Below are 23,466 nucleotides of genomic sequence, written 5' to 3' on the forward strand. Positions count from 1 at the left end.
ATTCAGCATGTTTAAACCTAGTATATTTTAATTTATATTAATATTATAAATCTAACCATTAATACATTATTTTAATGGTTAGGGTTAGCAATATAATCGCACCAAACAGCTGATTCTTCGTGCAATATTTGCTACATCATTTATTTAACAAACCCGTTTCCATTGCCTATTTGTTAATGCATTAACTCTTCATCTACAAAAGTAGAAAAACCTTTTCAGTGATATTGGGAAGTTTTGTCTAATTTTGTTGCTTCCCTCCAGCTTTTTTAAGTGGAAAATGCACTTTATTTGACCTTATTTAAAATGTTTGGATAGAAACATGGCTTTGTGCTTCCCGGTGCATATTTAAAACCAGCAATGTCCCATGTTCTGTGTCTTTTCTATGTTTCCTCTCCAAAACCCAGAACTATCAGGAAGGGCTGCGTTACATTGGACGTCTGCCTTTTGAACAAGCTGAGAGCAACATGAAGCGTTACGGAAAAACGCTGATGCACCATGTACCTGAAGGTACCACGTTGCTCCTGAAGGGTTTATGCACCAACTACCAACCCAGTGGAGACACAGCTGAGAAAGACAGCCTGGGTAGCGGTCTGGTCAACAAGGTCAGTCTGCTTTTGTTTAAGTCTAACTCCTGTCAGTTTCATGTGATGCTGGAATATCCCTGTGGTCCGAAAAGGTTCAGAGTAGTATAATGTCAGAAATGTTCTTATTAATGACTGTGCATCTTTGTTTTGGTATAAGGCTAACTCCGAGGAATTCATCCCAATTTTTGCCAACAACCCCCGCGAGCTGAAAGCCTTCCTGGAGCACATGATCAAGGTGGACCCCCGTTCTCCACAGGGTGTGTACGACACACTGCTGGAGCTCCGGCTACAAGACTGGGCACACGAACAGGACCCTGCGGTCAGTCCAAAACACACAAACTAGCCGTTAATCCTGCATTATACATTTATAATACAGTTTGCTGCACATAGAGATTGCTGTTATGTTGTTCCAGAGCTAAAGGGTGCTTTCACACCTGACCAATTTGGTCTGTTTTAACCCTGGAGTGTTTCATCGGATAGTCCGGTTGGTTGATTTATGATTTGACATTCAAATCCATAACCTATTATGACCAACTGTTATTGGTTGTCTGTGTGACAACACATCATCATCTCTCTCCTTGCCTCGCTGTCTATCAGCTTCTCATATTGTTCGTCTTTTTCTAAAATATTAGAAACACTAAAGCAGAACCAGGAAATTATAAATTTGGTGTTGCTCCATTATTTCTGAGAGCAGGAAGTGTCGGCGAGTTTCACTAAGATATTTTGTCCAATAGACAAGCAACTGTTTTCACCGTGTAACCAGTGTTGTAGTCAAGACCACCTAATCCGAGACCAAGTCATTAACAAGACCAAATTGTGTCGAGACCGAGCCAAGACCAAGACTTTGAGGGGTTGAGCCAGTCAAGACCAAACAGCTGAAACTACATCCCTGAAGCATACAGTATATTTACAACTAGCTAACATGTATACTTGATATTCTCTATATCCCTTTGGATGAGGGGTGAAGCGATTTCTGAAGAGTTTTGGCACAGTGGCAGATTGATAATGTTAACTAGCTAGCTTTGGTAGCAACACTTAACACTAAGTGCAGATAAAAATGTTAGGTGGCCCCAGCTGTGTCTGTTAAATGTAAACAGACTGTTCTTATATAGCGTTTTTCTAGTCTTAACGACTACTCAAAGCTGTTTTACATAGTACAGGAACCATTCACACACATTCATACACTGTGGCCGAGGCTGCTGTACAAGGTGCAACCTGCTCATCAGATACACACTCACACACATTTACACTCCGATGGCGCATCATCAGGGGAAACTCTGGGTTCAGTGTCTTGCCCAAGGACACTTTGACATGGAACCACCAACCTTCCGAATGACAGGCGACCACTCTACCACTGAGCCACAGCCACCTCATTTAGCGTTATATCTCAGAATCGACACACTGCTATGTGTCTTCTCTTAGATGTTGTTTTGCAGATAAACTCCTTATGCTTCAGGTGTCACATTGTATTACCGAGGATTTGGCTGACATCTTCCAGACAGCCAGAAATTCCTCTCCTGTCTCCTGCCATTCACTTTGTAACTTCACGCTTGAATAGCAGTCTTCCCAAACTATAGGTTTTAAATCGCCCTTAGAAGGCTTTGCAGAAATTTTGCTTAACACGGTAATAATAATTTTTTCTAATGCATATGTTTGGCAGAGAAAAAAGGTCCTGCAAGGGGAAGCTGTGTCCCTGTTGAGGAGCGACAACACCGTGTTTGATAAGGCCCTGGTCCTCTGCCAGATGCACAACTTCAAAGAAGGCGTCCTCTACCTTTATGAGAAGGGCAAACTGTAAGTGAGAGTGACTGAACAGCATGAATATGTATAAAGCAGATCATAACTGTGTGTGTGTCTGTGTCTCTCTCTCTCTGTATGGGTCTGTCTGGCCGTCTGTGTGTGTGTGTCCATGTCAGGACTATAGATAAATTGGATACGATCTGTGTGCAGGTACCAACAGATTATGCACTACCACATGCAAAATGAGGAGTATGGAAAAGTGGTAGAGGCCTGCAAGCGCTATGGGGATCAGGAGGGTTGCCTTTGGGAGCAGGCGTTGGGATACTTTGCCAGAAAAGAAGAGGACTGCAAGACCTACATCAGTGAGGTCCTACATCACATTGACCAAAACAACCTGATGCCTCCATTACTTGGTAAGCTAGTGGACATTTTACTTCATACCTGCATGCTGAAAAGCTCAGGTACTTTTCTGGGAATCAGTTTGTATGACCTTTTTTAAAGTGCAAACCATAATCAAAGCACTACTCTATCAATAATGAAACATGATCCATTGCTCAACCTAAGATATGGTCATGTTCTTTTTTAGACATATGTCCAGGTTTTCTAGCAGGAGTTGAGGCCATTAACTATATCTCCTGCAGTAAAAAAAATCAATTATTTTACAATTATCACATTCTTAAGCACAAATAAACAACTATCAAACGCTCAACAGATAATTTTGTGGCGACAGATGCTCTTTTCTCCTTTGCATTCCATTCATTGCGGCATTGTTTTTTTTTTACTGAAAATCGTTAAGAAAATTTGGTTTAGAATCCGATCATCGGTTCCAAAGTTAAGTAACTAACTAAGTTTTCTGTTTTGGACCCGCCGCCGTACTTCCAGGAGCTTCTAACGCTGGGTTTTACTGGCAACTTTTTTTCTAACTGCATCTCCGCTGTCGCACTGCAAAAGTCAACTTTGGAGAACGGGCGGGGGATCGTCTATGCTAGTTGTGAGGTCAAAGCCAGACTCTGTCATGCTGGCTGCAGCTCTGCACTTGTGTTCTGATATTGCAGGAATACTTTTCACCTCAATGAGAAATATTGTCACGTTTTAATGAGATCTCTAGTATATCTCAATGTTGTTTGAAAAGAAGCACCGCATTAAATTTGTGTTTTTTATATGCTGCCGTAGTGGTGCAAACACTGGCTCACAACTCGACAGCCACCCTCTCCGTCATCAAGGACTACCTCATCAATAAGCTGCAGAGGGAGAGCCAGCAGATAGAGGACGACGAACTCAAAATCCGCCAGTACCGTGAAGAAACGGCTCACCTCCGCTCTGAGATCCAGGAACTCAAAACAAGGTGGGTTGCATGAACGATGGCATTTTGGACAGTCAGGATACATTTGTCATTCACCAGTCTTGTTTTTCATTGATAAACACCAGTTCCTTACTGCAATTCTGTTTTCCTTATATGGCTGTAAATCGTAACCCTTCTTTTTCTACCCAGTGCTAAGATATTCCAGAAGACCAAGTGTAACATGTGCAACAGCCCTCTGGAGCTGCCGTCTGTTCATTTCCTGTGCAGCCACTCCTTCCACCAACACTGCTTTGAAAGCTACGCCGAGAGCGAGGCGGAGTGCCCGACCTGCACTCCCGAGAACCGTAAGGTTATGGACATGCTGCGTGCCCAGGACCAGAAACGTGACCTGCATGACCACTTCAACAGACAGGTAACAATACCTGAGCTTTGACTAGAAGGATTTTAACCAAAAACATTAGGAATTGTGTGTTTGGTCATTCACTTCCTTTCATTCAGTATGATTTTCCTTATCTGCTTTGATCTAATCTAATAACCTGCTTTACTCATTAGGTTAGACTTTGGGGGGATTGTAACAGTTGACTGCAGAGCAGGGCAGGAACGTTTGAGTTAATGCAAGTTCTTGTGTCTGTTCTATGGTTTTCAGTTACGCAGCTCTAATGATGGTTTCTCTGTCGTGGCTGACTATTTTGGTCGAGGAGTGTTTAACAAACTGACTCTGGTCACCGACCCACCTGGCAGCAAAACCGTTGGGAATCTGGAAGTCAACCTGCAAAGAGACCTTCTCATCCACACCAAGAGAAACTGTTAAAAACCCCAGCTTGTGATTATGGTCTGAATCCTACCTTAGCAGGCACTTAGTGTCCAGCTTCACTTCAGCACAGGCTCTCCACCACTTGCTTTGCTGCACGGGATGCCCCTTTATTTAGCAGCAAATGCAGCTGCCTGCTTTTATTTCCTGTGATGGACCTATTTGCATAATTGTGTTCCTAGTCTTGATTCACTGGGGACTGTATAAATGTACTTTAGTTAAAAACATGTATACTGAGTCTTCAAACCTTGCTGAATTACACCTTGGCGAATTTTACTTCGATGTGTTTGCTTGTACCAGGAATCTTGCACATAAAACTCAAAAAGTTAAAACGTCTGTTATTAATAGAATTATTCGAAGTCTTTCACTCTAACTTGAGGATTAAAATTGTGAATAAAGTAATTATTAAGTGCACTTTGTCTCGGGGCTTTATGGGTTTTGCAGTTTGTAAAGTGGATTATTTACAACACTAATTTTATATTTACATACAGCTTGAAGACAGGCTATTTGTCATCTGTCACTTGCATTCATAAAAATGATCTTCAGTTAAAAAATAAATAAAAGTGAGAAAATATAAAATTAACTAAATCAAATAATTTTAGGGAGCCATGTGGTTTGCTCAGACTTTACCTGAAGTGTCATCAGTCGGTTTACGCCCACTGTCTGGACGTGGACCAATTGACTGTAGCCAGAAGTATTCCGACGTCACTCACCTCACGTGGACCAATCACAGGGCAGTGCGTGGAGTGAGGTGGGCGGGTACAGGAGCATTGCCGGATGTTTCACCGGGCGTCAAATAGGCGGAGTTTATTACCGGAGGCAAAGATGTCTTCCTTTCAAAACAAGAGCACATAAATTGTGTCCGCTAGTCCTATTAGCGAACACTAGCGTAGCGCTTTAATAACACGTTCTCCAGCAACAGACAGCTAACGCACATGACACGTTAACCTTGAGTTTGTTTAACCAGGTAATGCTATCAGTTGGGCCGATTCAATAAAACTTTACTTTGAGAACGACGTTAACAGCAAATTATTATTTTTAAATTCATTACATAATTCGTTAAATAGTTACTTCACTCACTCAGTTCAAACGCTTATCTGGGTTGGGTTGGCGGGGGCAGCAGCTCCAGCATTAGGGTTACCTAGATGCCCATTTAAATGTGTTATTAACAAGATTATTCATTTTCAATTTGGTATCCAATCAAAAATAACTATTAGAGTCGGTTGCTATACATGTCTGTTAGGCTACCATGTCTTTTGCACTTAAATGCCAACCGGAAACAGTATTTGTGGTTCTTGTTAGCTTGGCATCCGTTTTTCTCCAAGCAGCGGCTTCAGTGGATCCAATGAGGTGACGCCGCGTTCCGGGCCCAACTGCTGAGAGCGAGCCGCCGGTGATAAGGGGAACTAAAAACGAAAAAACGTGTCAACGAAGAGGCTCTGAATCAAGCAGGACTAGCAAAACTAATCTCAGAACCCGGCCCGAGAAGCCCAACCGACACTAGCATTTGTGCCGGCTGAGGAAAGGTAATTTCATGCTATCAGCACAGTGTGTCAATCATGCTTTTATACTGACGGTTGTCAGACAGCGAGCTAGCTAATAGGAACGTTAGCTGTCAACTTGTGTTAGAGCTGTTTCGTCCAGCTTAATAGTGAAGCCTTTTTTAATAGGAAGGGTGCAAAGATGGCCCACGTTGTCCAGTTGTTTAATTGTTAACGTTAATGATGTAACGCTAAACAATAATTGTTGTATCCAACTTGGCTGTATAACGTTAGCTAATACATATCAGCCACTTTCCCTGCAACTGACGTTAGCCAGTTCATCCAAGTTAACGTTAAGCCAATCTCCAAATGCTAAAAGACTAGACTTTAATTTTTTCGTTTTCTTCAAATAATGTGGGTTTGAGTTGTGCATCCATTTTGCATTAATGCGTCACTGCCTCACCAGGGGCTAACATTTTGAGGTATTACTACGCAAATTGCCTGATTTTCTCTTTCTTAAACACAATATAAAGTTAACGTTACTCAATCTGAATGCTAATCTCTTACTACAGTATGCGTTTGCATAATTGAAAACCCCCCATATACTCCCATATTTCTATTAAACTCTTATTTCCCATTGAGTTCAGAGTAGTTTTCTGTAGATATTGAACTTTTAACCCACATCAAAGCTTGACAATGATTGTAATGCCACGTGTTTGGCATTGCCAACACCTATATACGTTTGTATGTGTGATCAGGTGCGTTATCTGCTTTGCTTATCCTTGGACAAAGGCCGTGGCACTAATTGGCAGTGGTCAGGCAGTGGACCATGAGGAAACATAAGCAGTGATTGGACATTTATCAAAAAGACAGAGTATGATGTGACTATCTTGGTTTCTTCACGTGGAAAAGCCCTGTGAAGTTGGCAAAAAGACCAGGTTTGGCTTTTCAAGTTCTTGTTCCTCATTGCGTTGCACCTGCTTCCACATAAGGAATAAATGTCAATGTGCTGAATTTATATAGCGCTTTTACATCTACAGGAATCATTCACCATTCACACACATTCATACACTGTGGCCGGGGCTGCCGTACAAGGTGCCACCTGCTCATCAGATAAACACTCACACACATTCACACTCCGATGCACAGCACCGGGGGCAACTCGGGGTTCAGTGTCTTGCCCAAGGACACTTCGACAATGACTGCAGGGGCGGGGATTGAACCACCAACTTTCCGATTGGTAGGCAACCGCTCTACCACTGAGCCGCAGCCGCTCCTAGAATAGAATAAAAAGGACCGGCAACAACACCGGACAAAAAGCACGTCTACAGAAGTTCTGTGTTGATGTGATGACGTTCAAAGCTTAGAGGTTTTACCACACATGGAAAATATGGACAAAGTTAGGACCGTTAAACACCTCTGCAAATCCTCTGTTGAATTTTATGTTATTGTTTTCTCTTTACAGCTCATAATGGGGGGGAGGACGCTGGTGCTTGCTATTCCTTTCTGCCTTGTTCTGGCAATGTTGCCTTCTCGCACAGGTAATATAATCCATCCACATACACAGACATGTTTTTTCCAAAGTCAAAGTATCTTTATTAGTCTCCCCAGGGAGAAATTTGTTTTGGACAAAGAGAAATCGCTGCAAGAGTTAAAACAGAGACACAACACAAGCACCGGATTAAAACATTCAAAAGACAAATGTACAGTGAACTACTCAAAGAGCTATGCAAAATTGCAAATTGCTAACTCCTGATCATGGCGTTGAGCAGTGCTGCCAACCAAAAGAGATTGAACCTGGTTTACAGCACTGAGACTAACGGCGATTATTGATCAGTGTTTGGAAATAGATCATCTAGATTAGCAATGCAACTTCTCTTTACCTCAGGGTCTTTGGTTTTACCTGTCTACCCTGCTGTCTTTATTGGGGTTTCTGCGGGGTCTTAGAAAGTCTAAAGATCTAGTCTAAAATTTCAAAATCAAAAGTCTTAAATTTGCTTAAAGTATTGTGTTCTAGGTCTTGAATTATTTTTAAACAGGTCTTACTTTTCCTACGTCAATGTAACGCTACCTCTAATGCTCCTTGAAATGTTTCCGCTGCGCTTTAGAATGTTATACTTTTTTATTCTATGGTGTTTTAGTTCTTTCTGTCAGTAGTCCAAATATAATTCACAGTAATACAACTACAAATGAGACCAACATGCAACTTAAATTGCAGCCGATCTAGACACCAGTCCTATAATGCCAATACGGAAATTGGGGAATTTTTTCAGATGATGTTTTCGGACTCTGACTCTGTTTTGGTTGTCATATACATTAGCTTTTAAATTTGATTATTTATGGTCTTAAATTTGACTTAGTGAAACCCGCAGAAACCCTGTTTATGTAACACCTGTCTCTGTGTTTGCAGTGACTGTAGCTGTCATGTCCGTTGACCTGGGCAGTGAGTGGATGAAAACGGCGATAGTGAAGCCTGGTGTGCCGATGGAGATTGTTCTCAACAAGTGAGTTTTTGTCACGGTCGTGGAACACCTGGCATGCCCACGCCAAGTTTTCTATTCCCTTAAGTGCACGTTTAATTAATGGACAAGCAAAGTACAAAAGCCAGTGAAATGAATACAGCATGAAATGACATTTCAACGTTGAACACTACTGTTTTCTTCAGGGAGTCGAGGAGGAAAACACCCACGGCTGTATGTCTCAAGGAGAATGAAAGACTTTTGGGAGACAATGCACTAGGATGGGTATGACTCTTCCAATGTGCTTAATGGAGTTTGACAGAATATCAGCCTAATGTCAGGATAAATGTTTGCACTGTCAATGCATTATTCACAAATTTACCTAAAAATGATTTTGATATTTTCCTTGAGTGCCAATAATCGTTAAAATGTGTGTACATTTCAGTCTGTGAAGAACCCCAAAACAGTTTACAGACACCTCCAAAGCCTCCTGGGCAAAAAGCATGATAACCTCCAGGTGGAGCTCTACAAGAAACGTTTCCCTGAGCACCAGCTGCTGGAGGACCCAGTGAGAGGCACAGTGTTCTTTAAAAACTCAGAGTGAGTCTTTTTAACCCCCCTCCATGCTTTATTTATTCTGTTTCTCGTCATATGATAAATGTTATATGAAATCATTCATCTATTACCGTATTGATCTGAATACAAATCGTTTTGATGAACCATTCTGATTCCAATTCCGATTCTTCCTTTTGATTGCAGTTCTTACTGATTCCAATTCTTTGAGGGGTGGAGTTGAAACCGGTCACGTGATTAATTCCAAGATACAAGGAAAATTATTTTGATTCAATCGTGATTTGCAGTTTGACCGGGCTTTAACGTGAAATAAATCATGACTTTAGAGTTCCGCTTACTGTGCTTCATGGCTGCCACACAACAAGCTCCTGAAAGTAGAGCGTCAGTTTCGGAAACCAAAACTTGAGCGTGTCAATTTGGAACCGAGGCTCGTCTTCTGAACCGAATGTTCCAAACAATTCCATCAAAATCGAAATCTTTTGAACGGTTCCTTATTGGAATGCCCAGTCCTACTCCCAAATCATAAGGGTGGTCTATGTATCATTTAGTCTCTACATGTATATCTTTTCTAATAATGGGACGATGAGCACCTGTAGCTATCCCTAAGCCGCCTACACATGATAAGCGATTTGCCCTTTGTGCACCGCTAAAAAAAGGCGCAGAGTGCAGCTCAGGTATTTGTCATCAAAAGTGGCAAGGAAGCTATTTCCCGTTGCTAGGTAACGGCATGCTGTTATCTCAGTGGTTGCGCTTTCGAAAGGTCAGCGGCAACTAGGTCAAAATTGAAAATTTGAGTGCAGCAAATCCAAGGGGTGCGTGATGCCAGGGGTAGTGGTGCAGCGCATAGTTGGGCGCCACCGCCCTCCTCATAGGAAAGCAATGGAACGCCTGGCGCAAAGTGGCTTTGCTGCCTGTCATGTGTTGGCTGCTTTAGGGGTACAATAGCAGTTGTCATAGAAACATCAATACCAAAGTACCACCTGCAAAAGCAATTTCAATAGATGATTAAAAAAGAACAATAACCCTGGTTTAGAACGGGGCATCTGATCGGGATTTCTGCTTTTTGTTTGTGGCAGAGAGATGCAGTACACGCCGGAGGAGCTCCTCGGCATGGTGCTCAACTATTCCCGTGTGCTGGCTCAGGACTTTGCAGGTCAGTTTGATTGTGTAAGAAGATGCATCTATGTGACATGTTTTGAATATGTGAAGTAGGGCTGCACTAGATAGTCTTTTCTTATCTATCGTCATCGCAATATCAGCTGCCGCAATAAACCCATCGCTAAAGGCTGCAACACTTTGCGAAAAACTCTGGTTTTTTTGTGTTAGTTGTAAGAAAATATCACTAGGAAACTGCATTTTATAATGTAACTGTCATTTTTTGGTAGTGGTGCCTTTTTTATGTGTAATACATTGTTCAATTTGTTTAAAAAATGATGAATGATGAATTTGTTTTAAATTCAACAAGCAGTTTGTTATATTAAAGCAGAATACAGACAGCAGCAGAAATGCAGAACTGATTACACTTTAATTTGATTTGTTTATTGGAGGTAATAGTGCGATATTCAACAACTTTATTGCATATTTTCTTACCGTGCGACCCTAATGTGCATCATATTTTTTTCTTCCTCGTCCTAATCTCTCCCAGAGCAACCAATAAAAGATGCAGTGATCACCGTCCCAGCCTTTTTCAACCAGGCAGAGCGCAGGGCAGTCCTGCAGGCTGCACAGATGGCCGGTCTAAAGGTCCTTCAACTCATCAACGACAACACCGCCGTGGCCCTGAACTATGGCGTCTTCAGGAGGAAAGATATCGACAACACAGTTAAGGTGCTCATTCAGCATTACTCGCAAACACACGTCAAGAATGCCTCTGGTGATAATCCATAGTTTTCTTATTACTAACTAATCCCTTGAAAACATCAAACCAGCTGTGAATGTATCTACCAGTATTGTGCGTATCAAAGTCTGACATATCTTCTTCTTTGGTGCCGTTGAGCTCCATAGGTGTCGTAAAACTGTAAAAACTCATCAGTGAGCCACACTGTTGCATTGGCTGACATGTTCCATAATTACCATGAACACTGGAGTTTATTTTGACACAATTCATGTTTATAAAAAAACAATTTTGTTTTTCAAACTTTTTTTTTTTTTATTCTGTGTCTCCTGCAATCACTAGATAGGTACTTTATTGATCCCCAAGGGAAAATTTGAGGTCCCAGTAGCTCATCACACACAACATACACATACATCATAACATGATGTGAAAATCCACTTGAATAATATGTAAATGAATATTCCTACCTACCTACATAGATGGGAAAAGTAACTACATTTACATACTGTGAATAGTTTTTTTAAATTGAAAATCGTTGTTGAATTGAAATCGATAACAAATCGTGACATTTTCTGAATTGAGACCCAGCTATTAAAAACTGACTGTGAAATGACTGAGTTTAAAAAAAAGAGAGAAAAAAAAAGAATATAAACTATATATTTGTGAGTCATTTGTAAAGATTTACATCTTTAAATAGAGGCTAATGGGCTTGGAGTTGAATGGCACAGACAGAGTAAGGAAGTGAGAATGTATTAAGAGACAGAGGAACACGTTGGTTTTGCTCCTCATAAAGAGATTTGTTTGATAAAACGTATACATCATCAAAGACTGAGAGCTTTATCCTAAAATATATCCTACCCTCTGTTACTGTGTAGGATAACAAAGAGACTACAGATTGCTGAAAGTCCGATCTTGTTCCCTTTCAGAACGTGATGTTTTATGACATGGGCTCGGGCAGCACAACTGCCACTATCGTCACCTATCAGACGGTCAAAACCAAGGAGTCCGGCATCCAGCCCCAGCTACAGATCCGAGGCGTCGGGTGAGTCCACTGAGAATGCTCCTCCCAGCACAGTGTTGACTGGGTCTAATGTAAGGCCGGGCGATATGGAGAAAATCAAATATCACAATACCATTTGATGTATCGATTTATTTATATTGCATTGATAGTGTCTGGTTGACTGGTGCTTTCACAAAATATCTTCACATTGACATTTGTGATAAATAATCAATAATAATGTGGATATAATGACTAAGATGGTAAAGGTGAATAACAGAACAGCTAAAACGGTCTAACTTCAAAAAAATGACATCGCTTTACTGTAACGCATTCTTTAAAACCAGGAAAGGACTCCACTTATGCCATTTTACAATTTCCAAAATGTAAGACGATATCGAGCCTCAATAATTGATGTTGATATAACATCGATATATCACCCAGCCCTAGTCTAATGGTGCAGAAAGCCCGGCCTGTCTCAAACCAGTCTGACATGGCTCAACATGGGGATGCAGATTAAAGATATCAGTTTCATGTCTTCTGTCCGTTGGTATTAACTGTTAATACGATAGTAAGTATTATTGCCATCTAAAACCTTTTTCAAGATACGGATAAACATGTTCAATATTAAATAACATCTGCTGCAATAAAACATTAATAAATAGTTTTGATGGGTGCCTATGTAGCTCAGTTAGTAATATCCTGTAGATGTTTACTTTCTTGACGCAGCGGCCGCAGGTTCAACTTCAATCTGCGGCCCGTTGCTGCATGTCGTTCCCCCCCCCCCCACTTTTATGTCTTCAGCTGTCACATATTATATATATATTTATATATATATAATAATATATATAATATTATCTATATTATTATATTATATATATATATATTATGCCTATATATATATATCTAAAATGCCCAAAACATAGTTTCAACTAATGTATATACATAGACTACTACACAATAAAGTTATGTAGGAGGGGCATGTGATTGGGGGGGGGTGTTATGGAGCTAGATTTGTTTCTTTATTACATGGAAGAAATTAAATGATCTGAGAGGAAAAAAAAAAATATTTGAGAGAGAAAAAGTTGTCTGACCAATAGCAAAAAATTATATTTGAGACTTAAAAAAAGTGTAAATGAATTGCAGTATACTTGTTAGTGTAATAAAGTAACCTTTTATAATTATTAAAACTCCTTTCATATATTAAATTGAATTTCATACGTAACTATTTATTGATCGTGCATTTCACTTCATTTCATGCTTATTGAATTGGTAAGGGTTTTTTGTTATTGATATCAAATGTAAAGTTTTCAAAATGCATTTTAGTAAACAAAGGAAGAGTGTATTTCACATTCCCACACCGTGCTTCAGTTGGCTGATGTGACTTGGAAACATGAAATGACTTTTGCAAAAATGGGGTTCCCAAAGGTGTGTCTGTGTGTTGTAAGTCTTATTGTCAACGCAGTACAGGGTGGTACTGTATCTGCGTCTGGAATACAGACAGAGGCTCAGTTGTCAACGTAACCAGTGGGCGTTTCATTCTGGCTTTTGGAGACATTTACTCACTTTTCACATGTTTAGGGGCAGTCATTCTGAAATTAAGTCAAGTAAGATTTTAATCCAAGCCACACACATATTATATTAATCTCTGAAGACTAATCTATGTCACAAGACTTTGGTAGATTTCTTTTATTTTAGTCTTGGCTCTCCTCATCCGGTCTGAAACTCAGTACACCGGAAGACGCAGACCGCACACACATGGCCAGATATCCATCTCCAGCTTCAGTGTAGGTCGCTGACATTAGAAGAAGCTGACAGGTTGCCTCCCAGCTGAAAATTTAACATCCACACATTCCAGTCTGCGTCAAGCTAGTCTGACTCTCTTTAGGTTACACTGAGCTTAGCATCAGTGGTCATAACATACATCGGTGCACTCCGTTTTTATCTCCAGCTCAGAGCTTGTTAATGGGCAAGAGGTTCTTAGTTGTTAATTATAATCGCATATCATAGCCATGGGAGGAGTAGTTTATGTCATGAAATGAAACGGTGATACCTTTGGGATATTCAAATGAAATGTAGGGGTGGGGGAAAAAATCGATACAGCATAGTATCGCAATATTTTCCGTGTAAATACTGTATTGATAGACCGATGCCTAGTATGGAGCTATTATTATATATGTGTTCAGGTCAGTTTGTCTGCTTGACAATCTCATTTTGCAGCAATAAAATTGAAGTGATATGAACAAACAGAGACATGTATCTTTTTAGATAAACAGACAGTTTCTTTTTGGGGACATAGTTAGGAACAAAGTTTAAAGTTTGGGGAAAAAAAGGTAATACATTTGCAATATGTTTAAAATCTCAATATCATAAGTGTCGTGATGATATAGTATTATGAGGCCTCTGAAATGTATTCAGTATAATAGCACAACTAGAATGTGAAACACTTAAAGACTGTTCCAAGTCTAGCTTTTTCTCTTGCCAAAGCAGAGTGTAGAGTGTGCAGTCTGTAGGGGGAAAAGCCTCAAAGAAGTTAACCGCTGATAAGGTCCATCTGATTTGAAATATGCATGTATATAATTTACTGAGATGATTAACAGTATGTGGGGTATTTTTCTCTGTAAAAGACGATTACGGGTATACATTTTATTTTCAATTTTCTCATTCAGTCTAAATATGTTATACTCACAAAGTTGTCCTTTGTTATCCTTTGCTGCAGTGATGGAGAGTGTAGAAACATAAGAAAAATCATAGAAATCATGTGCAGCTATAATCACCATTTGCCTGTTTGTGACTATCTCGGTGTGTTAGAAGCTCTGTTTTAGTCCCAGAGTGGAAACGTGTAAAAATATGTAATCTGTAAGGAAAAGAGATTCTCATGATTTTTTTTTATTTCTTGGCATTATAGGGTAAACTTTTGTCCCTGTCAGGTTCCCGTAGAATAATACTACATTTTCTTTAAAGGCCCCTTTCTCGGCACTCAAGGACACCGTACAGGGATGCAAGAGACATTTAAAAAAAAATAATAAAGAATACAATAAGAACAACAGAAAGAGGAAGAGCCATTGACATCAAGTGGAATAGGCAGTTTTTATGAATGACTTGAGTGTACACTGGTCCGATTGGGGAACAGATCGTCAATTGCAGGGATGATTGACGATTGTTTATTTTGACACTTCCATTCGGAATTTAACTAACTCACTATCAGAACTTGGATGATATAAACATCTCCAGAATCTGCTCCCTACTGTGTATTTAGAGAGGTTTCTGGTGGAGCGCCCTGTCTGCGCGCTGAGCCCCGTTGATCAGAACCAGTGACAGGTTCATTTTAAATCCTTGATTACCGACCAGTTTTCCATGGATCTGACACCTCGCATGTCCATTCTCCTTATGCCTGCTCACCAAACCTTTGCTCTTTGCTCCATAAGAGTAAATACCACTATGGATATTATTTGGATTTTATTTATAAGATAAGATTATAGTGTTAAACAGAACATGATGATATTGTGATATTGTCGCACAGGGACGCAGACTTTTTAAAGGGAGCCGTTGAATAGAAGAGACCTTGCTATTAAATAGTTGTTTTTGTTGTTGTTTTTTTAAGGTTTAAATCTTTTAAATAAAATGTTCACACTCTTAAAAAAGGTTTATACACAAACTAACTGTACTGCTTGCAAAAAGTTTAAAGACTGGATTATTTTGGTGCTAAAATACGCTGAAGATGATTATTCAAAATCCCTAATCCAAATGAAATTCTTATGTCTTATGTGTTCTTGTTTTTTATATAAATAAGATTATTTTATTATGGTACTAAACCATTTTAAATGTAAAAATGTTTATTCAACTATAAAAGACCTCATTATAAAATGGTACTTTAGGCCTCAGACTAAGGTCTGCTTCTCTTGTTCTGGCTGTAGGTTTGACCGTGGGTTGGGGGGCTTCGAGATGGACCTGCGACTTCGGGACCACCTGGCCAAACTATTCAACGAGCAGAAGAAGAGCAAGAAAGATGTGAGGGAGAACCACCGAGCCATGGCCAAGCTCCTCAAAGAGGCCCAGAGGCTCAAGACCGTGCTCAGTGCCAACGCTGACTTCATGGCACAGGTGAGTCCAGGGACCAAAACATGCAGCCCTTAGTCCATCCAAAACCCTGGCTGTAATCCATATGCAGCACTTGGAAAATTACTTAAAATACAAAAATGGAAGTCTGTTTTTGAATCTTAGAAATGTTGCAATGTCTCGATTTTTCTATAAGAAACAGGATCAGTGATACAGATGCAGTACCATCGCAGTGAAAGAAAATGTGTTTTCTTCAGGTGGAAGGTTTGATGGATGACATTGACTTTAAAGCGAAGGTGACCAGGATTGAGTTTGAAGAGCTGTGTGCTGATCTCTTTGAGAGAGTGCCTGGCCCGGTGCAGGATGCCCTCGCCACTGCAGAAATGAAGCTGGTCAGTATTCTCATTACCTGGCTCCACATGTATGTATCAAGTGTCCCACATGACAGGATAAGATTTAACTTTGATGACATTCGGCTGTAGGGCAGTGCAGACTCCTCATACAGACAGCTTGATAAGCATAGGAAAAGAGACTCCTATCAACAGTGGGCTATAGACTACTATATTCAAATGCTATTCGTACGTTGCCCACCATTTTTTTGAAGGCAGTCATGACTTTTATTAGAACTGCTAGACACAACATGTCTTCGTCATTTGAAAAGTGCACTCTAACAGCCCTGATTTTACATCACACTAGCTTTGGCCGGTGTAAACCTTTTCAAACCTGGTTTGACCTAAAGCAGTGTACCAGACAGGACCAGTATACTGATTTTTACCACTAGGTGTCGCACTTGTCTCACCCTTCCCAGAATGAGACTGATGCAAGGGGGGAAGCAAGCATCTGCAAAATGTACCTCCTATATAGCCATTTTTAAGCTAACAAGCCATCACCTTCCATTAGCATACCATTGACTGCCATTCATTTTGGCGTCACTTTGACAGCAAATAGCTCTAATCTAAAGCGTTTAAAGACACTTTTTTGTCCGTTGTTTATTTCTAAAGAAACACGACTATAAATGTATAAATGGCTCTATTATCTTGTATCTCACGTTATGCAGCCATTTAAAAAAAATAGGCTTTGACATATATCTATCTATCTATCTATCTATCTATCTATCTATCTCTCTCATGTAAATGATTTTAAACAAGAATAAGGTGTAGGTAAATACTTGTCTTTATTTGAGGCACAATTATACTTTGTATAAAAATATTTAAAAAGAAAATAATGTTTAAAGTGCTTCACTGAGCTGCAAAACTAAAACATTTTAAGCTAAATAGAAAGTGCTAAAAGTGCTTCCCTGAACTAAGACCTGACGTTTTGTGGCTCAAAGTCTTATAGCTGGTACCCCCTTGCTGTTGAATGCCCTTCACAAGGCCAAAACCTGTAATATGGCCTTCTTCCCTTTTGGCCTTGGCTAAACTGGCTTGCCACACTCCCTAACATCAAATTGTCCAGTAACAGAGAGTCACCAGCAGAAACACTGGTACAAATACAAGTTTCCCTCTAATGCTTAACATATACAACTGTGTTAATAACAATTAAAACTGTAGACGTATGTCAATGTGGACCGGCGCTGTCTCTCCATGTTGCAGGGGAGCCGTGAATGAATGGGGGCGGGGCTGCACGGAGAGTAAGAGGAAAGATCCAAACACAGGCACAGCCTTACAGAAGAAATGGGTCATGTAACGCAAAATTAAACCATATCAATATGAGCAACGATTGCTTTGTTTGTGGAGAGACAGCGGATGCTACCAGAAGACTTGCAAGTCTTGTCAGACAGGTTGCGCACATCACATCTACATTGTTAAGCATCACTGGAAAAGGGCTTCTAATAGATTTCGCTGGATTCCGTGGATGTCTGCGGCGTCGCTTTGTCCATTAATTCTCATTAATATTCCAGTGCACATGGTGCCGGTAATGCACCTCAGCCTCATGACTTTTTTTTCCTTACGCTTTGCCTTGCCTTTTTCTTTCAGCTTTACATCCAAAATCTCCTCCTCTATGGTGCCACTCGGCAGTAACGGCGTATAGCCTGTCAGACACTAGTGGCTACTGAAAAGCTATTTGATTTAGAAACCAGTGACGCTCCAGACCGCTTCATGGCCTTACTGCCCAACCGTGCTTAGTTCTAATGCTATAGGCTAAATTGGATTTAGATCTGACGCCGTCTGCGCAGGTTGCTGATGTAGGCTATCAACTTTTGAATTTGCCGGAACCTGTCATGACAAATGCCAGTTCAACCAGTTTGCATAAAATCAAACCACTTCAAGTTTGTACACAGTACCGGACCGGCAACATCATAAATCTGCACTTGTGTTAGTAGGGCTGGGTATTGTTAAAAAAATTCCGATACCAATAATACCCATTCCTTAACGATACTTTTTTCGATTCTAATTTTATAAAACAAAAAGAAATTTACAACATTACACATCACAGCGCAAATCTTTTTATTTATGTTTCAGCTCCTACTACGTGAGTCGTCTCTCTGTGTAGAGTTTTTTTTATTAGACAGCCAATCACAGGTATATTATAGTTTTTGGTATACACTCTGATGAGATGTACTCTTTAGGTATTGGAATTGGGTGTAAAATGGCGAGGCATTTTTTTGATACTAGATAATTTAGAGTCAATTTGGTCGGTGCCTAAAAAGTATTGAATTGATACCCTATGTGTTATGGCATTTTTCCTTTTAATGTTACCTGCTCCCACAAAAGCAAAACTCATTTTTGCAAAACATTGTTTGCCAAGGTGTGGATTGATGAAATGTTATTGTAGGGCAAAATATTTTTTTGAAATAATGAGCAGTTCGTATAAGTGAATGGATGTTTGTATTACTGCTGATAATCTGAGTTCTTATATTTGTGCCAACAGGATGAAATTGAGCAGGTGATTTTAGTCGGTGGCTCCACTCGTGTCCCCAAGGTTCAGGAAGTGCTGCTCAAAGCTGTGGGGAAGTACGTGTCAACCACTGACATTTGAATAACTTTGACTCTCACAAAAAGAAACAAAGAAGTGCATTCTCCCACAACTTTAACTTTGATTCCACATTGCTTTGTCACTGACTCAGCAACCTCTTACCCCCTCCCCCATAGACACACACTGTGAACTTTAGCACATTTTTCATTTAAACTGCAGTGCGGGGTCACGGAGGGCTTGTATCATGTGGACGTGCTGACCGTTTTGTTATTACTTCGAATTCCTCATAGGGAAACTACGCACTACAGTTTAGAAACTGATATATTGCACATATTTTTTCATATTCTTATTGTAATTTTCCTATTCTATATTTATGTTTCTTGACTTTTGCAGTACTTGCCTTTTATTGTCTCTAGTTTGTTTATGCACCAAAACACCAAGGCCGGGCGGCCAGATAGCTGTTAGTAGAGCGGCCGTCCAAAAATAGAGGTGTACTCCTTGACGCCGCGGGTTTGACTCCGTCCTGCAGCCCTTTGCTGCATGTCATTCCCTCTTTCTCTCCACTTTCATATCTTCAGCTGTCCTGTCAAAAATAAAGGCCAAAAATGCCCAAAACTATCTTTAAATAAAAACACAAGGCTAATTCCCTATATGTAAAAACCTACCCGACAACCAACCTGATTCAGATTGAGAGAGGAGTAGTAGTAGTAGTAGTAGAGTTTAAGTTGAGCAGGTTTGGTTGGTTGTAACTGTGTGTGTGTCCATTTGCACGTAGAGAGGAGCTGGGCAAGAACATCAACGCTGACGAGGCGGCCGCCATGGGCGCCGTGTACCAGGCTGCTGCCCTCAGCAAGGCCTTCAAGGTGAAACCTTTCCATGTCCGTGACGCAGCTGTCTTTCCCATTCAGGTCAGTGCAGGTCATTCAACGCCTCATGCTGCTGGAGACGCATTTAAATATTTCAAAGTTACATATAGAATTTTCAAAATGCTTTGCTGATAAATTAACATTATTAAACCTTGGATGGGAAGAGTAACTTTGTTGTTTTTTTTTCTTCAACCTGGACCCTGTTTTCCTATGATTTTGTGCCTAAGGGACTGATGGAAACCACAATCCAGTATTAAACAAGATCGCTGTTGTTGGCAGCGGCAAAACAAGTTGCTAATATAACATTATTGGGCTAGTCCTTCGATTGCTGTTTTTGCCACTGACAGGCTCAGATTATAAGTGTGTCTGACAACAATATGGAAAGGATCCCTACAAAGTAAGATCATTTTTGTTTCACAAGAAGCTGTCAAAGATTGCTATAACCAACAAAAAAAAAAGGTCATTTTAATATCGTAAAAACACACTTCAATCAAAGTCGACCAGAACAAAATAAATCCATTAAAAGCGGTCTTGGTTCATCTTTCCGCTGCTCCAGCAATCACCGCTTTAGTCTGGTTGAAATAAACTCAATTTACGTGTGAAATATGCTGGCTGTATACATGCTAAAAGTACTGTTTATTTACATGGAGTCTGGTGGGTTTGGTGATGGTGCTTTCTAAGCTGTTTCATGTTAAACATAAATGATCTTACTCTTTAACAAAGTCATGTCTTAAGGATCCTTTCCGTTATGTTGTCAGACACCTATAATAATCTGAGCTTTTCAGCGTCACTTTGAGTGGACGCTAACATTTGTCCTTATAGGGTTGCAGCCTGATTTGCGGCTGCCGGTTATAGCGTTCTCGCTCAAAAAGAAAAAATCAACCTATAACAGCACTCAGCTATGAATTCAGTTGCAAAATCAGATGTAAGAATACAAGCCATGTTAACCCCAACCACATGTAATCTGATTCCATCAGGTGGAGTTCACCCGCGAGACGGAGGAAGAGGGGCTCAAAACGCCAAAACACATCAAACGTATCCTCTTCCAGAGGATGGCGCCCTACCCCCAGCGCAAGGTCATCACATTCAACCGCTACAACGATGACTTTGAGTTCTACATCAACTACGGAGACCTGAGCTTCCTCAGCCAGGAGGACCTCAGGTTGGTTAGCTGCTTTGGCACTCTTTGCTTCCTGGAGCTCATGGAAAAGCACACACCTTGGATCACTCCAGCAAATAATAACTAATAATGAATAAATATCATTCCTGGAGGATTGGTAATAAAACTAAGGACCAACTAGGAGGAACTACAGTTTACAAAGTTTTTGATGTTTTATAGCACTTGACTCTGAAGGCTTTTAAAGAAGTTCAGCTGTATGATACCATACCATCACTATCCCTCATGATTTGAACCATAAAGCTAAATTATTATGAGGGAAATATGCGATAAAGTTAGTGAACATTGCAATGACGATATTACTTATTACTCAGGGACAACGGATGAAAAATAGCCTTTTGGCTAATTCTGGTGCATTTACAGCAATGTTGATTAATGTACACTGTCCCTGTCAAATAAATTATTATTATTACTTAAATTAAACAGATGTTAAAGTGTTAAAACTGTATAAAAGTTCTGCCTTCTGCTGCTGTCAGCATTCTGCTGAAATACAACAAACTGCTTGTTGAATTAAAAGACAACAAAGAAAATCATTTTCAATTGTTTATTGAACAAATTGAATTGAACATAAAAAGAATGATAGTTGTATCAGTAGAAAACCCTTTATAATGTGACTAACACACAACAAACTAAGTGTCTTTATTGAAAGTACGCATTTAGTATCTCATTAATGATAAAAAAAGATCGTTATGTTGTGCAGCCCAAGTTTTTAAATGGATTTGACTGTAAGCCCTGTTCTCCTCTATCCCTGTTGGTGTTTTGCAGTGTGTTTGGCTCCCTGAACCTGACCACAGTCAAACTGACTGGAATAGGCAGCAGCTTCCAGAAGCACACAGACGCAGAGTCAAAAGGCATCAAAGCCCATTTCAACATGGATGACAGTGGGGTGCTCCTGCTGGATCGGGTCAGTTACCAGTATTTTAGTGTTTTTACCTTCGGGTATGTGAGACTTACAACCAACACATGTTAGTTTTTGTGGCATGTTACAACAGAATGTGAAGTCTGAACTTCTCATCTCGTTTATTGTTGCCTTCATTTATTTATATAGTTACCAATGCAAGACAACTGAGGCTGTACTTGCTCCCTGAGTGTACTTTTCTAGTTTTATTGAAATTGCTTTAACAATCACAGAATGAAAGTTTTGATTTTGTGTAAATCAAGTTAATATTTAATTGTTGTCATCCACAGGTGGAGTCTGTGTTTGAAACCATTGTGGAGGAGAAAGAAGAGGAATCAACATTAACTAGTAGGTTTCGCAAACATATCTGTAACCTCACCACTATTACCGGAATCTTTCTGAAATTCTCTTTGCCCGTCTGGTGGTATACAGGTGGGACTTGCAGGTATGCAGTTGGGGATTACTGACTAACTGAGCTTACGATTTGCTCTTTTTCAGAACTGGGTAACACAATTTCCACCTTGTTTGGAGGAGGATCGTCAGAACCTGCTCCGAATGTAACGGAACCTGTCCAGGTAATTGTAATTGGGTCCCAATCAGTGAAACAATAAATAAAGCAAATACAGTAAGGCCTCTATGAATTAGATTTCACACTTAAATTGATAAACACAATTAATTGACGATGCTCTGGCATGCCTGGCCTGAGATTGCAGCTAACGATGTTTCCTGATTTTGGGTGTACAGGATGAGGAAGAAGTGCCTCCAGAGTCTGAAAAGAACAGCAATGATGAGGACGAAAAGGACACGGCCCAGAAGGACGAGGACGTAAAGGGCACGGCCCAGAAGGACGAGGGTGTTAAGGACGAGGCCCAGAAGGACGAGGAGAAGCAGGATGATGCTGAGAAGAGTGCAGGCGAAGGAAAAAGTGAGAGCACAGAGGAGGCAGGCAGCAAGACTGATGCCAAGGTAAGATCCCTCATAATCCCTCTGAGAAACTTTTTGATATTCCAAACAGACTCGCCTTTACAGACTTGGTATTAAAAGTACCCCTATTTCTGCTGGTAAAGGAGGAAAATGATGGGGAGAAATCTGGAAACGTTGAGGCAGACAAAGATGAGCAGAAGAAGGCAAAACCTCAGAAAAAGAGCAAGATCACTGAAGACATCACGGTGGAACTCGTCCTCAATGACATCCTCGACCCCACTGCAGATGATGTCGCTTCTTCTAAGAAGAAGTAAAGCTGCAATTTCTTTTCTTCTTTTTTAGCTCTTTGTGTTTTTTGGTTCTCAGTTTAATTGGCTAAAACAAGTCTATGTATCTCTTCAGGTTGCAGGATTTGACAGACAGAGACCTGGCCAAACAGGAAAGGGAAAAGTCACTTAACAGCCTGGAGGCTTTTATCTTTGAGACGCAGGTAAGCAACAATAGCATTTTATTTTTTATTATTTATTATATATTTTAGTAATTTTTATTTTTTCATCTTTTGCTTTGTATCTGTTAGTGTTTTTAAGAAGTGGAGTTGCTAGTGCAGTTTAAAAGGGAATACAATCCAACATAACATAATCACAGATGTTTAATCCTTTCTTGTAGTGATACAACCTGTGTAATCAGAAAGTAGGCTGCTTTATGTTTGTGTTGTTGTCCCTTCTTTTTGTTTGCTTTTGTGTTTATTTGTATGGCCATTGTCTAAGTTAAGTTGTCACGTACCTACAGTTGTGTTCAAAATAATAGCAGTCCAACATCATTAACCTCATAATTTTGGTAGAGA

The 23,466-nt window shown here is 40.1% G+C and overlaps 2 protein-coding genes across 3 annotated transcripts in view; both read left to right on the forward strand.

The window, feature by feature from the left end:
- Positions 1-4,850, forward strand: part of vps11 (VPS11 core subunit of CORVET and HOPS complexes) — a 13,991-nt gene extending 9,141 nt beyond the window's left edge. Inside the window, exons 10-16 of the mRNA XM_032533035.1 lie at positions 405-602; positions 742-903; positions 2,245-2,378; positions 2,535-2,737; positions 3,498-3,669; positions 3,817-4,039; positions 4,274-4,850. Coding sequence (XP_032388926.1) covers positions 405-602; positions 742-903; positions 2,245-2,378; positions 2,535-2,737; positions 3,498-3,669; positions 3,817-4,039; positions 4,274-4,438 — 1,257 coding nt within the window. The 3' untranslated portion in view covers positions 4,439-4,850. The remainder of the gene's footprint in view (positions 1-404; positions 603-741; positions 904-2,244; positions 2,379-2,534; positions 2,738-3,497; positions 3,670-3,816; positions 4,040-4,273) is intronic.
- An 855-nt stretch (positions 4,851-5,705) lies between these two features.
- hyou1 (hypoxia up-regulated 1) overlaps positions 5,706-23,466 on the forward strand; it is a 20,316-nt gene continuing 2,555 nt past the window's right edge. The window contains exons 1-20 of one of the 2 annotated variants that reach the window (XM_032533034.1): positions 5,706-5,964; positions 7,385-7,460; positions 8,330-8,423; positions 8,585-8,663; positions 8,824-8,978; positions 10,028-10,104; positions 10,597-10,778; positions 11,712-11,827; positions 15,700-15,886; positions 16,099-16,233; positions 18,713-18,795; positions 19,533-19,665; positions 20,601-20,785; positions 21,566-21,704; positions 21,989-22,046; positions 22,197-22,273; positions 22,443-22,481; positions 22,512-22,664; positions 22,766-22,932; positions 23,025-23,112. In XM_032533034.1, coding sequence (XP_032388925.1) covers positions 7,391-7,460; positions 8,330-8,423; positions 8,585-8,663; positions 8,824-8,978; positions 10,028-10,104; positions 10,597-10,778; positions 11,712-11,827; positions 15,700-15,886; positions 16,099-16,233; positions 18,713-18,795; positions 19,533-19,665; positions 20,601-20,785; positions 21,566-21,704; positions 21,989-22,046; positions 22,197-22,273; positions 22,443-22,481; positions 22,512-22,664; positions 22,766-22,932; positions 23,025-23,112 — 2,217 coding nt within the window. In that variant the 5' untranslated portion in view covers positions 5,706-5,964; positions 7,385-7,390. Of the gene's footprint in view, positions 5,965-7,384; positions 7,461-8,329; positions 8,424-8,584; positions 8,664-8,823; positions 8,979-10,027; positions 10,105-10,596; positions 10,779-11,711; positions 11,828-15,699; positions 15,887-16,098; positions 16,234-18,712; positions 18,796-19,532; positions 19,666-20,600; positions 20,786-21,565; positions 21,705-21,988; positions 22,047-22,196; positions 22,274-22,442; positions 22,665-22,765; positions 22,933-23,024; positions 23,113-23,466 lie in introns of both variants that reach the window. The other variant, XM_032533033.1, reaches the window with a different exon arrangement.

This window comes from Etheostoma spectabile, chromosome 13 (genome assembly GCF_008692095.1).
Source record: "Etheostoma spectabile isolate EspeVRDwgs_2016 chromosome 13, UIUC_Espe_1.0, whole genome shotgun sequence".
NCBI lineage: Eukaryota > Metazoa > Chordata > Actinopteri > Perciformes > Percidae > Etheostoma > Etheostoma spectabile.